Source organism: Labrus mixtus, chromosome 10 (assembly GCF_963584025.1).
Source record: "Labrus mixtus chromosome 10, fLabMix1.1, whole genome shotgun sequence".
Lineage (NCBI taxonomy): Eukaryota > Metazoa > Chordata > Actinopteri > Labriformes > Labridae > Labrus > Labrus mixtus.
Window position 1 is genome coordinate 10,474,281 of NC_083621.1, and position 15,799 is coordinate 10,490,079.

Here is a 15,799-nt window from a genome sequence, read left to right on the forward strand (position 1 = left end):
AGACTGAAGTTAAAATAACTTTCTGTGTTTTGTCATATAATGTACATCTAGATTTTTTACATTTGCATGTCTGCACAAACCAGTTGTAGCTTTGATAGTGTACTGAGTGTCGACAGTAAAGAGAAAAATAACTCAGGTCAGAAGTATCTGATTTGGGTCCCATGGGGCTGTAATTGCTAAACAAAGCCATTGAACATGTAAATCCTGAAGATAATCAGAATCGGCACCTGTCCTCTTTGATGAGGCTGTTTGCTGGGTTCATCTAATCCTCCATGCTCAGTCAGTGGCAGAGATCGAACTGTAATCTTCCCTCTGGCCTAATAACAGCAATCAAGGCTGTATGCTTGTATTTAATTGGAGAATGGTCAATGGGTTGGACCTTTATGTAACTTTAACAAACACTGCAGGATTATAGTTTTATCTCAGAGCTTTAACAAAGTTATAGTTAGAAAAGTGAAAGTTCTTAACATTTTAAGAAATCATGGCTTTGTAGAGAGATCCTCCCTCCTGTCCCCTGTGTCACTGGTTTTAAAAACACAAAGTGAACATTTGTGGCAGGTGGCAGTGAGAGATACCAATGACAGCTTCAGTCTGAACCCTGGGCAAACACATCAATAGTGTTAACATTTAAATGCCTCCTGTTTCATGAAAACAACTTTGTCAGTGAGGGTTTTTGTTGTTTCATGAAAACAACTTTGATTTGACATGCAGTTAAGGATGAAGCGAAACATCTCGGGCCTATTGATTTTTAAATCAATAGATCAATGTGGATGTGAAAGTATACTGAGAGCATGAGGAGCTTTGGGAGATTTTTTGACAGTATCTCAGAGGTTTTTGATGCCAGGCTAAACTATGTGGTTAAGTTTCTCTGAGGCAAAAGAGCGTTCCCCGTCATTGTATAACGTGTCAGGCTGCAGTCTGTGAATTGAATCGACCAACTGTGCTCTGAAGTAGAATTTAACGTAAAAAAACAGTGTTTGAAATTGATGCTATGAAGACCATTTTACAAAAAATCTGCTATTTAGGTGTAACTGCAACTCACTTGTATGCTTTTTCATTCTGTACTTAACATGAGTCCACAGTGAACCATTTATAATGAGTAGTTTCACACATTTGAGAGTTGTGTTCTAAATCACGACAGACATTTCAGTGATGTTTGGGCCGTTATTTCTAGCTTTTGCTAGGGCTTGGTCACAGCTGCAAATAACAGTGGGCATATAACTGCTTAGTCCCTCTCCCCTAGAGGAAGAAGAAAGAGGATTGGCCATTGATCCGTACAGCAGCATTTGGTTTGTTATACAACAACCTAACCCATCTGCAGAATGTGCCTCCAAGCCCAAAACAGCTTCACACTTTGGCCATTCGACTCAGTCGAAGGCTTTTTCTTCATCTAAACTTATCACCGTAATGTCCATGTTTTTTTGATGTGATAGCTGAATCACATTTAACAACCTCCTCTTGTTGGTGCAGCAGTTCCTTCCAATAATAAATCCAGTCTGATCTTTTTTTTTAGAATGAAGGGGAGAACCTTCTCAAGATGTAGAGCTAGGATTTTAGAATCTCTCAGCAAGTCTGTTTATCATCATTCATCAAACAGCAAAAACCCTCACTGAAGTGTCTCTATGTCACATATCGTTCTTCATTTTCTCAGAGGAAGACATCTACAGATTTAAATTGATAACCTGACACAATCTAATAGAGCCAAGTGTGCTTTACAAGTCTGGCTGTAATTAGACTGTCAAACACTGTTCTTCACTTTTTATTAAGTAGAAAGGAAAAGTCTGTGTATGGAAGTTTTTTCATCTGGTAGGTTTAGGTTCAGATGTGCATTTACTATCTGCAAGACAGCCAAAAATAGAGAAGGCACAAAGTAACTCTGACTCATGGAAGGTTTGGAAATCAGTCACCTCACAGGTTTACAGGTTTTCATATCAGTGAAGAGCACATTAAAAAAATTGCTCAAAAGTGTGACTTGATTTTTTGCCCTCAGCTTTGTATTCGCAGCCATGATATACTGCTGCCAAATGTCAGCACTGTCTCCTCATGACCTTGTGCTGCAAGCTTGTTTGCTGTTACTTGTGCAAAGTACTCCTAGAATTCTTGTTTAGGATTATTTTCTGGTCCAGTTATTTCTCTCACTCTAAGTGTCTCCTCCAAGATAAAAAAAAACTAATTAAAGAGCCTGGGTGCATTGCCATTGTTTCAAGCTGTTCTTGCTGCCCTATGCTTGGGATTTTGGTTTCCTGGCAGACTTTATGTCAGATTTCTTTTCTGAGCCTGTACATTTGTAGTGTTAGAAAAATGTTCATACATCTGCTGATATCGGATCTATACTGTACATCTAATGGTTACAGCCTCATATCTCTTTAGTGTGCAAGTGAAAAAGATTTAGGCTTTTAACACTGTTAACACACATGTTCAATGTCTCAAAAAGTCGGAAAAAAGATCCAGATGTTATTGTGTATCACAAACCTATACTGTATCCATAAAATAGTAAATTTAGTAAACATTTGATGCATTAACATCAAATCAGTCCAGAGGAAAGTTATAAGCTGGGCATTTGATTTGTAAGGGCGGGTCCAGACAACCAAAGTCATTTTCATTTCAGCCTTATATGCAACTACAGATTCACATTGAATATTTCAATATGTATATTAATAAAACACTGCAATGTGTATTCTTATTTACTGTATACTATAAACAAACGGTCAAAATGAATGAATAATGACAGCGTTAAGACACACATAGGCGAGTGCAGCTGCGGGGTGCCGCTATTATTCACCAGATTGGCAAAGTGACCTTTGCACAAACCATTTCGTCTTACAACACCAATAAACTTTACAGTTCACGAGGCGAGCTTTGTATTAGGCAACCGTTCCTTGTTAGTGAATAACTTTTTTTATGTCCATTTACAAAACAAATCTGTGCTAATCTGAAAACAAAGCTAGGCTGGTGCTGGCTGCGGAGAAGCCCCCCAGCTCAATTGGAAAAAAATACTCAAAACTCTCAAGAGGATGATGTCATATTCAAAACCATCCTAGTGGATTACCAGCAGAGGGTGTACTTCGACCATATTTTCAGAAATGAAATTCTTTCTTTCAGACATTCATCCCGAAAAAAAAACACGATATTCCATACACTAATAGCAATAGATGCGAACCAAATGAAAAAAGGTATATAATAACAATAATGTTAAGTAATTTCTCATGGGAGGGCCAAACTCTTGATGGGCAGTCTCACGGGGCCCGCAGCATCAGATGATCATTCTGCAGCATCAGATGATCATTCTGCAGCATCAGATGGTGTTGAAAAACACATCAGATGTTTGACCACCTGTATCCTCACATGATCCCATCACCTTTGAGTATGTGAAGCCTGGGAGCAAATCATATATTCATGACCTGTTGGACATCCACCTGACATAGATTCACTAATAATAAAAGGTGTGTGATGAGAATCCAGTGTCAGGGGCATTACTTTCCAGACTGCCTCTACCTCCTCCACTGTTTGAATATACAGTAGCTCTTCTCCTGTTCCCCAGCTCAGGGGTCTTAGAGCCTGTGAGTTCTACTTGGCTGCCCACACGGAGCTGAAGATCCAGACAACGTGATGAGGAGACAGACTTAGAGGGAGTTCACTGACAGAAAGGCTGACAGACAGGTAGTAAAAGAGTCTGATTTGAGCTGAAATGGACGGTCAGATAGATTGCGGTCACAACCCGAGAGTCAGACAAGAGGATTTTTCAAAAAGCAAAGGACAAGTACAGAAAGAACTTGTGCCGAGCAGATGAAGGTGCCTTATCATCATCATGAGACACTAATTTTTCAGCCTGAGTGTACTGATCAGCTTTGTACTTCTTTCCTTTTTCACATCTGATCTCTACTTTAGAGATCGCCATCAAGGCTGATTTTGAAAGTGAGCGTTAACACAGCCATGTTAAAAATAGAAACTGCTTTGCTCAACTTAACGACCTCTGACTGAATGTCATGTAAGAGAAGTTTTTGGGTGTTTTGACAGAAAAATGTCCCTGCATGTCTGCTTTTTAATGAGCCACGCTGGTGTTCCTCTGACAGTTTCTTAAATTGCTTTCCCAGTGGGAGCTGCTGCATGGAGATGCTTTTAGCATGACAGAGCCTCCTGAAATATGATGTTGTTGTCAATCTCACCACTTGGGGTCAGTGTGGCTTTAAGTCTAAACCTGTCTGTGATGCGGTTGTCAGCAAATATATATATATATATATATATATATATATATATATATATATGGATATATATATATACATTTAAAAAAAAAACTTTTATTCAATTTTCATACATTTTTGATAGAATTGTGAGGCTTTTTTTACCGGCTTCTTTATGTCAGTGCTTGTTTAGTAACTCAGCTAAAAGGTGGAACTATAATATGTTTTCTTGACTATGACAAAACGTGAACATAACTGTCACCAAGCAGACAGCATGCCTGTGTGGATGTAAGTGTGTGTGTGCTTGTGCTCAGTTTTGTCTGTCTGTGTGTGTGGGCGGGCAGTGACTTTGTGACAGGCTATGTTTGATGAAGGGCAGGGGAAAAGGCTGTTCTGATAGCTCTGATGCAGGTAGATGAGGAGGGAGCCAGGTGGAAGGAGTAATGATGCCCCAGGAGGGGCCACTTGGTCTCCAAGGCTGGAAGGGAGGGATGTGAGGAGAAGACAGGGAGGGGTGTGGCTGAGGAGTGAGGCTATCCACACACTAACAGAAGCTCAAACTCAGACACATGCAGACGTAAATGCACAGCTGGATAGGGCTTAATGAATACTGAGCTGTAATAGCCACACATGCCCAATCCCCAGAGGCGCTGGGACTCAGACAGCTTTCTGACTCACACACTTTAAGAAAGAAACTCACCACATGCTCTTTGTCGAGGTGCCCACGCAGAAATGTCCAAATACACTTAAGCAGGAACACACAAACAAAGGTCACACACAAACACTTCCCCTGCTTTACTGTTCATTTCTGAAGGCTTTAATGGGATAGTTAGTGTGCAAACATGTATGTACTAATAATTCACACATTGACAGGACTCTCATTTTGGCAGAGCTGGTGGGCCTGTCTGTCCCATTGCCGTGGTCAGCCATGCATGACAACATTGCAGAGAGAAAGAGAGGGAGAGGGAGAGGGCGGGGGGTAAAGGAAGATAAAAAGGAGGGATGTAAGGAAAGTGTTTTGGGCAGAGTCAGAGGTCGAAGATGTGCACATTTTGGAGGAGACAGAAATAAAAGAAACAAAGGCGTGTAATGGACCTTTGAAATACTCTAAATATTGATTATACTTATGTTCAAGTCAAATAGTCAAGTCAGTAGTGAATATGTGTAGCACTATCACAGTGAGAGCTAACTGCAGTGCAAAAAAAGAAAGGAGATCAGGTCTGCTAGGTTGAGGAGGGAATGAGGGGTGAGAGGAGAACCACAGGGGAGAGTTGAAGATGCAGAGGAGAGTGTTATTGGCTCAGCTGTTTGTTTAGAGCAAACACGGTGGACCTGTCGGGATGCAAAGACAAAGAAGGAAAAAAGAAAAGGGAGAGAATGAGGGAGGATGGGAGAAGGTCAAACAGAAAGAGCAACAGACACACACACGCTCAATGTAAATAACTTTACCAGGAAATCAGAAAATGAACCATAGGTCTATTCTACAGATTTGATCAGCTGTTCTTTTTTCAAGCTGTTCATGAGGATTACTTGTTCACTTGACCGTCATTTCTATAGCATAGTGGGATGCTTCATGTCTGATGTTGGTTAGTAGCTTCAGCAGCCTGGCTCATACTATTGAAACATGATTGAATTTAAAGAACCAATGAGCATTTAGATGGTATGGGTGATATTGAAAACATATCAGATTAAAGCCATGGACAAAGCCATATAATGCAATGAAATTTAGAGAGACAGAGAGTGAGAGAGAGAGAGAGAGAGAGAGAGAGAGAGAGAGGAGGAATGTAAACAGAGACAAAAGGAAGAGTAGAGTGGATAAAGGATGACACATAGAACTCCAGGTTTTGAATATGAAGTTGAAGATCTGTCAGGTGGTTGAGGAAGAAACAAAGAGTATGAGTTATTGAGTTTAGAGTCACGGATTGAGTTAAGGCATAGTGGCTAGACTGATATCCTGGTGTGAGAGACGGGGACTGAAAGGAGAATAAGAAGTTGCTGAGAGAGAGAAAAGAGCATAGAGAGTATTTATAAGCTTTGGAAGGAAGGCAGAGGTGTCGTTTTCACGTAACTACAATAAACAAAGGACAAACAGACAGAGGGGGAGACAAATATATACAGAAATAAAACCTTCAACAACAAACCCGGAGGGTAATATATATTTGATATCTACTAAGATAATGTTAAACACTTTTAGTGTAATACCTTCAATTGGGAAATAAAAAATAAAAGTCATTATTGAAAAATTGCCGCAGAAAAGGGGACCAGCATTCAAAATATGTGGTTTGTGTTGCTTACTGTCAAAACAAGATAAGAAAAAAAAGACAACATGAGGTAAATGATTGGCAGAAAAAAAAAACAGAAAGCCAGAGAGCAAAATTAAAAAGTTGATGTTCAGCTATCAAAACACTCTTAATTGCTCATCTTGCTGCGTTGTATTCCCCACTTAATAAATTTCCCATCCAACTTTCTAGAAGACTCTTATCACAAACTCCTCCTTTTAAGTTGCTCTCTATCTGCCTCATATCATACCCTGCTGTCTGCCACATACATAAATAAGCAGACTCCTGAGCCACACACATCACTTTTTGATCTGTTTTCCCCTCTTCTTCCCTCTCCTGCACTTTGTTTCACTGTCAACTTAACTCACTCGATCTCTCGATCTCTCTCTCTCTCTCTCTCTCTCTCTCTCTCTTTCTCTCTTTCTCTCTTTTTTTTCTCAAAAAATAACACCCACAAACACATACACACACATATACACATACAGACAAACACAGGGGCAGGGAAGCATTTCTTTTAATTTATTTATCTATATTTTTATTTATGTATGTTTCCTTTTTTATTTATGTATGTTTCTCAGTTTATTTAGTCTGACTTGAGGAGAACAATATTTCGCTCCCATGTATGCCGACAGTATATTATGGAAGTAGCAATATGTTGAATCTTGATCTCTTGATCATGGGAGCAGCGTTCATGCATTCATTAAATGCTGCAGTGGGCAAGCCCTGGCTGTTGCCAGGATGACGTCTCATGTGGAGCAATGCATAGAAAGTTACTGTAAACTCAATGTAATATTTAAAGTTAATTCGTCTATACCTGCGTGTCACTCTGACTACCTGCCTGTCTGACTACTGGAGGAGAGGAGAGGAGAGGAGAGGAGGTAGTGATCCAAGAGGAATCATTTTAGGATGTTTCTAATGACTGAAGGGTAGAAGGGGAGAGACCGAGCAGAAGGCCTGGTGCAGACTTTCACATAGTTTACATTTGCATTTTTACATTTACATTCAGCCACCGTGGGAATATTGCTTCAGATTAAACATAATATATGAGAGGAGAAAAATAATGAAAAAAGAGGGCAGGAAAAAGTATCAATCAAACCAATAGATTGAGTGACAGAAATAGCTAAAAGCTGTTGGGATGAAAGATGGAAGTTGCGCTAGAGGGGGAGGGAGGGTGAAAGATATAAAAGCAGTGATATAATGAGAAAACGAGTGAGGAGAGAAACAGAAAAGAGGGAGAGGCGGGGGTGAGGGAGAGAGAAGAGGAGAGAGAGGAGAGACAAAAAGAAAGCAGAGGAGACAAGGAGAGAGTGTGAAAGCATGTCTCTGGGGGGGGGGGGGGTGATTTGGGCCTGTTGGTGATTGGGTTTGGACTGCTCCCGCCGAGCCGAGGTGACTCACCCATCTCCCACACACAGACGCACACTATGATATATGTGGCCTGAGTGTGTTTGTGTGAGTCTGGTAGAGAGAGTGGGTAACAAAGTTAGTTATTTTCTGTCAGAGTCCTGCAGGGCTAAGTGTGTGTCTGTGTCTGTGTGTTGGTGTGTGTGAAGCCACCATGTTGTGTGCAGCCTATTGGGAGCTGCCACTCTTAATAACAGATAATAACCTACTGTCCATCACTGTCTCCAGATGCCCACTGTCCCTGCTGATTCACTGCATGCTGTACAATGTGCTTATAAAACACACAAACACAAGAGTTTGAAATGAAATCATTCCATTCTTAGGTGTCTAAAAAAGGCTCCATTATCCAGTGCAGCTCATTTACCTCTGTAACAGCATATTGCATAATACACAAAAGACCGGCACCTCAGCTGACATTAGCAAAAGACACATTCCAAATTTATTGATGTTGTTGATCTCACAGGATACATTTGAGGTGTTTCATAATTACACTTTGTCCCTGAGAGGCATCTCCATCAGATTTAAGTAAATTAGAGAAGCGGAGAATAAGACGACCTAAGAAAATTATCATACACAGCGGAACTGGCTCTCCATGCATCAATGTTACCCCGTATGCACAAAGACCCTCAACTCTTATGCCATACCTTTATCACTATTCTTTATAACAAACTAACATTTCAAAAGTTGTTTTGCACGCTTTTTTTCCCCGGTAAACGAGTGTCACGTAAATGCATGTAAATAACAACAAAACTAGTTTCTTTCTGGGGTTCATACCGTTGAAGTAAGCCGGAGTGAAGCCTTTGTGTAACTTATTGTTTACAGATGAATCGAGACTCACCAGAAACAGATTAACAAGTTCTCCTCAGATGGATGTAATGAGTAAAAAAACAGCATTTCCTTGTCATTTAGAGATAGGGCAGATAGGACTAGGGCTGCAGATATTTCTCTCTAATCCCATTCAAATGTGTATGCTCTATCATTTCAATATTCAAATATATTAAAAATTTTAATGCTAAAATGTAGTACTGTTTATCCTATACATAACTAAAGGCAAATTCAATAATTACTATGGCAAACCTTGTGCCCATACTGCATGTCATTTTCTTTATCATGAAGCTTTAGCACAGAATAACGTTCACTTGGATGTATGCATTGCTCATAGTATTTTTAATATGGTCCAAACAGAGCAACAGCGCAATGTGCAACACAAGTTCTACCTATCGTATAGAGACATGTAGAAATATTACAATATGGTGACTTTGAGTTAGGTTGTTACAGAACAATCTCACGAGCCTCCATCAATGATGATTGTCTGGTCCCAATGTACTTTTGGTCAGTCTGATTTCTCTGCAAAGGTGTGGAACGCTCTACCTACCCGCTTAAAACTGGAGACCAACAGTAATGCTTTTAACAGAGGACTCAAACAATGGCTAAAAATGCCTTTGTTTTATTGTTTTATAGCTTACACATGAATGTAATTCATACATTTATATCTTTGTATCTCTGTTTTCATTATATTATTATTTTACATCTTAGCTTCTCTGTCTCTCTCTCCTCCTTTCTCTCTCTTTCTACTATAATATGAATTCTCTTTATTAGTGCTTTTTTTCTCACAAAATCCTCATGTGGACACATGTTGAGGATTAGCATGTGTGCTAAAACACTCAAGCAATGCATCTGGTTTGTCCAATGTGATTGTGATGTCCATGTAAGATAAATTATATGTAATCTAATCTAAGGAGTAATGAGATGTATTGGTGCTTGTGTCTGTGTGTGTGTGTGTGTGTGTGTGTGTGTGTGTGTGTGTGTGTGTGTGTGTGTGTGTGTGTGTGTGTGTGTGTGTGTGTGTGTGTGTGTGTTGATCTATACTGGACATCTGGCTCTGTTGTCTATTTTTTTGACTTTGTTACCTTTTTAAAAGATGCCTTAAAAATTTGTTTTTTTGCTAGCTATGATTGCTCTCAGTTAAATGCAGAAGAACATCATATTAGTCGTTGCTTCCAAATCATTAAAACACCATTGACTATAGTATAAGTGTACTTCTAACACATTCATGTCATAATTGTGTATATTGTGTGTCTAATTGTGTGTGTATGTTTGTCTCTGCCAGTGTCTGGTTTAATAACACATTAACAGGGCCTGGAACAAAGCCCTTCATCATTATCTACAATCACATTTTGGAAACCTGAAATTCTATAACGAGCAAGCATTTCACACGAGTGGAAAGAAGAGCTGGAAGACAGGATAATTTGATTAAAAAGATAATGAGGATATAACATCATCGAGAGCAGATAATTGTCCCCCTTTTTTTATTTTGTTTCATATTTCAAAGCCACTGGAAAGCATCTTTATCTAGTAAAGAGAGGCTCCAGATAAGCGATGAGACATTATTAAAGGAAAGAAGGATGAAAATAACTGATTTTCAAGGCAACTCCACCAGAATCACCTTCCCCGGCGCTTGTGATTGCGAGAAAGCGATGTGGATGTGTGTGATGTGAATAGTGAGTGAGTATTGTTGTATCCTTCTGGTGCTTCAGGTCTCACAGCAATAGTCTGTCTGATGTTGGGGCTATGTGGTACAGCAACAAAAAAGACGGATACCACTAAAAAAACTACTATTAATGTTTGTGACTGTGTGTGTGTTTACTCCAGAGCGCTGTGTCACTGTGATGAGTTATCATTTATCTGCAGCCATGTGAACCAAGAGAGAGACACTTCTCTCCCAAAGTAGTTATTAACTAAACAGATGAGGTGGTGTCAAACTGTTCAAATGTCATTCTGGTTCTGGATTCTTTCTATGATTACTTGGGTTCGCTGCATGTCGTCTGGTCAGAAGCAGATTCATATTGTGATTAGTCTCAGCATGAAACACGAGTGTGTCGGATCATTTAAGTGAATCAATGCCTTGTTACCTCTAACGGTGTATGTTTTTATTAGCATTTATCAATTCTTCTTTCATGGACAAAACAGTTTAAATGTTATTGATGAGAAATGGGAAAACTGTCTTTACATTTAGAGAGGGCAGGGGTCAAGGGCAAGGACAAAGGACAATTCACTTAGTGCTGCGAGGTTCGAGTGTTATTATTTTTTTTTTCAAGATCACATTAGTGCAGGTCATACAAAGATGATATGCAGGTAATTATTGGAAGAAAAACAGTAAAAATACAACCTTAAAGGCTACATAGTTCTATTATTACCTTCAAGGTTTTTTTTTTATCTACTGATGTGAAAAGAAAAAAACTTAAAGGCCTGGAACAATAAACAAATACAAAATTCAATGCAAACACTAAAAAGCAGTAGAATATCTCCCGGCTAACAGTGTAACAAGCATCAAATCTGCTGTGTGACTGCTGCATGAACAAATCTAGCCCTGTCCCCCCCCCCAGAGGGTCTTGTTGGTTTTGTACACTCTGCACAGGAAGTTTTGAGAACTGCGAGTCTGTGAGAGAAGAGGTATCAGCAGTGGTCGAGTCAGGTTGAGTGTCGAGTTTACTGATTTGTAGTAATGAACTGTCTCAACAACAAGTGCAGACAGCTACTCGAAGCCCAGAGGGGATTACATGTTTCCGTCAGTCACCACCTAAACCGCTGATAGCAAGCAAAACTTTTTCACCTCTCAAGCAGGTTCCAAACACTCGTGCAGGTATGATGCATGACTTTATACAGTATGTGAAGTAAGGTATAAAAGCAGAGTGAGCAGGGGAACGTAAGACTTGTCGCTGTTTCCTGAAGACAGGATGTAACTCCCAATGAAAGATAACCATTGTTATTTAACCTTTGGCCAGCCATAGTTCATCTGTGGCAAAAACCTGCTAACAACAACAAAGTACTTAGTAATGCAAAGTCTTGTTTTGTTTTCACACAAGAAAAAAACAGTAAGAGAAAAAATATGTGGAATAATTTAGTCTTATCTAACATTTACAGAAAAAGTGTGAGTTCATGTAGGATACCATGACTGAAAGCACATTATATGGCCTTAAGGTTCTGAGGGAAGAGTTATCTGGGGTTTTGAGTTACATTCATGGCAGCAATTATTCATTACGGAAAGCGTTTTATTCCTGCTGATTACATTCAGTGTAACATTCAACATTCTCTCGTGGTCTGTGCACAACCTTCATACCCAAATGATCAATGTAGCGATCTTGTGCATAAAGACATCTGCCTTGTTGACATGTGATCAGACTGTCAAGTCATGTAAACATGCAGGGCACTGGTAGCCTAGTGGTTTGTGCATGCCCCATATACGGAGGCTGTGGCCCTCCAAGCGGGCGGCCCGGGCTTGAGTCCGACCTGTGGCCTCTTTCCTGTCATTCTCCACTCTCTCTCTCCCTGATTTCTGACTCTATCGACTGTCTTTTCTCTAAATAAAAGCCCAAAAGGCCCAACAGTTAAAAAAAAAACGTGAAAATCATGTTAACATGCAGAAATCTTTGAATTGCCCACCGGGGACAAATAAAGTTTTTTGAATTGAATTGAATTCAATGAAAAAGGGAACAATTTTCCATGTGAGGGCTTGTGTTCGAAGTTTATATGATAATCGATCTATTCAGAGGTTGAAATTATGAACACATGGTTTGTTCTGAGCAATTATCATGCTATTTGGTTACAGTTCAGTAATGCACAGAAAACTGCAGACAGAGTAGCAAAGGCCATTATAATAAATGGAGTCACTGAGGAGACTTTCAAATGAGGAGCAACAATGAATAAGGTTGCTCTATCCTGAAAGTAAGAAGAAGAGAGAGTAATGGTTGCTTTAAATACCCAAGTAATTACAGAGCTTCAACAGAATGTCTTCCAGGTGGTGTTACTTTCTGTTTTTTCCTTGAAGAAAACGCGATGCACTTTGGCAGAGCACATTCTTAGCTGAGTGAGAAAGGCAGAGAGCACGCAGAGGTCTGGTGTTGAAGGTTAAAGAGTGTGTTTAGGATTCCTTCTCAAAGGGTGGAGCTCAGGAATCTCTGCTGTGTGTGTGTGTGTGTGTGTGTGTGTGTGTGTGTGTGTTTGTGTCTTTCCCTGCCTTCACTTGCCGCTCTGCTTTTCAATGAAACAGTTCTTCTTCACCCTCCAACTCACCCTCCAAAAAATGCAGGATCCCACAGATCTTCTCATCCAGCAGCCCCCCTCCATCTCCAGCCCCTCCAGCAATCCAACCTGGCAGCTCTTCCCTCCCCACTGAGGCCCCTGCCGTCATCTCCAACCCCCTGCATGCCAGCTAGTGCTACTCATGGAATATTTAATGGCAGACATATACCTGAATGTCAATGTTCATGGGCTGTGCATGCGCTTGGTGAATGATCCCTCTTGCTGAACGCAGATATGAGGGTCTACTTCAGGAAAAAGGACACATATTATTTAATGTAACAACATTAGCTGTGCTTGATCTATGGTGATTGTCAGGAGGGGATATAGAGCTTAAGAACCTTGTATGTCAACCACCACTGCTCTTTGTTTTCTCCGTCTAAAAGTCCATTTAAAACGTCATTCATTCATATATTGATCACGTGGTGTGTGTGTGTGTGTGTGTGTGTGTGTGCGTGCGTGCGTGCGTGCGTGCGTGCGTGTTGTTTTAAACCTGGGATGAAATGTTTCATCATTGATCTTTACTAATGCACCTAAAGAAACTTAGCACTTACACATTTAATTTATACAATGGCGATAAAAAGGAATTTGAATTGTTTTTGAAAGATCAGTTTATTTTTGTGTTTATTCAGCACAAAAGTCAACAGAACAGGTTTTAGACTTATAGACTAATCATTTTTATAAAAGCTTAAGTTGAGTCATTTTCTTCTTTTTATGCAGCAATAAAACATGTTTTTGTGTGTGTATTTGTAGAGCAGTATATGTGAGAGGAGGTTAATGTGTTTTCATTTGTGTGTGCAAGAAATAAAAGGGATGATGTGATGTAATTGGACATGACTCATCAGGTATTTCATCAGTGCCACCTCATAAGCCCCACCACTTTATCCTGCATTTAGTGTGTTATTGGCTGTCATTCACTGTTTGCTTACAGCTACATCTTCTTTCTTGCAGGGTGGAGGAGAGTTTTAAGACCCTTTTCTGGTCCATCTTCGGGCTGTCTGAAGTGATCTCGGTGGTGCTCAAGTACGACCATAAGTTCATCGAGAACATCGGCTACGTGCTGTACGGAGTCTATAACGTCACTATGGTTGTCGTCCTCCTGAACATGCTCATCGCCATGATCAACAGCTCCTACCAGGAGATAGAGGTACAGAATCAAAGTTTGGATAATGTCAGCAGGTCAATAATGATTTGATTATTGATCACCTATGTGTCTGCAGGAAGATTAGGGAGTGACTAGAAAATACCAAGAGGCATACACGGTCAATACAGCGGCTGAAAACAAAGACACTGAATACAAACTTGATACAGGAGTCACACTGGAAAAGTTGTTGCAAAGGCTGAGCTAAAAACAATTATACAGTTTTGTAACTCCAAATAATTTCTCTCATCCCAACTGAATGTCATTTTGTTCATGTAAAAGTATTCAAATGTAATTTAATGATTCATTTGATTGTGCGAATAATTTTAATAAGCATAAGATCAGAATGAGACTCAGGTTTTATTGCCCAGGCATGTGAACACATTGACTCTGCTTTAACTTTGAAAACAGCTTAAACAAAAGTTACTTGTAATAACATGCAGCTATTGTATTGTAGAGTACCTTATTGTATATAGTATGGGGTCAAATTTCCTGAGTGAAAGTATCTCAATGGTTTCTGAAATCAGCTTTTGTTTCTTCTCAACCGCCACACTCCTTTTATTTAACACTCTGTTCCGCTCTCTCTCTTTGTGCCTGCAGGAGGATGCCGATGTCGAGTGGAAGTTCGCCCGAGCTAAGTTGTGGCTCTCTTACTTTGACGAGGGCCGCACCCTGCCCGCCCCCTATAACCTGGTCCCCAGTCCAAAGTCCTTCTATTACCTGGTCCTCCGCATCAAGTCATGCCTGGTACACCTCTGCAAGGCTAACAGCCCTCTCCATAGCAACGAGCTGGAGCTGGGGATGCTCAACTCACAGGCCAAGGTCAGTGACAGGATCTCTTTGATTCCTATAATCTCATGACAAACCACAGACACAAACCATATGTTAGGATTTCTGCACAGATTAATCTACAGGGTGGCACCGGAAACAGCGATTTGGCTGGCGTTGTTTTTCACATTGTGATGAATACATAATTTATGATTTTTCAAACACAGCTGCAGTATCTGTTCAAATTTGCTAATTTTGCTAGTGCTTCTGATCAAATATTCCACCATTTTACAGGAGCTGTGGTAATTATTGGCCCCTCCAATAATCTAATTATATGCAAGTTGTTTTTCTGCCTCCTTTCAGCATCTCATGTGCAGAAGAAATTAATATTATATTATGATATGATAGCAAGTACCAGCTTTTTCTTTTAGTTGCGTCTCAAGTTTACTCTCATTGCTTTTGTGAATTCGATTTTTTTAATGGTACATTTTTCCGCAATGGCAGACACACTTACAACCAGTGTAATTTATATCCAGATTTTCCTATTTTACTGGCCCTTCCTCAGCTCAATGATTTTTGTTTGTTTGTTTTTATGTGGCTTCTGGATATAAGGGTAAAGGAGAAGCTCAATAATTTACCCCTTAGGATCTCAAACTTGAATGTGTATGTTTTATGTTGGAAGCATTACTGGAAATGACTGGATCATCAGCATATATAATATGTCCAATGTCCTCAGATGGCTTTACTGGGATCGAAACATAGATTAAAAAGAAAAGGGCTTGCTGATGGCTAACTGAAGCATTGAAAATCTTCAAAATATAGCGCTCATGTGAACTAATTTCTTTATGATGGGACTTATCTAAAAGGATAAAACACTAATTTATCCGAACTGAGTCCACAGTGGTGCACAGAGGCTGTGTTGACAGCCATTTACTGTCGACAATACA

The 15,799-nt window shown here is 39.9% G+C and overlaps 1 protein-coding gene across 1 annotated transcript in view; it reads left to right on the plus strand.

The window, feature by feature from the left end:
* Positions 1-15,799, plus strand: part of LOC132981930 (short transient receptor potential channel 7-like) — a 46,914-nt gene that overhangs the window by 25,381 nt on the left and 5,734 nt on the right. Inside the window, exons 8-9 of the mRNA XM_061048070.1 lie at positions 13,895-14,090; positions 14,685-14,906. Of these exons, the coding sequence (XP_060904053.1) occupies positions 13,895-14,090; positions 14,685-14,906 (418 nt within the window). The remainder of the gene's footprint in view (positions 1-13,894; positions 14,091-14,684; positions 14,907-15,799) is intronic.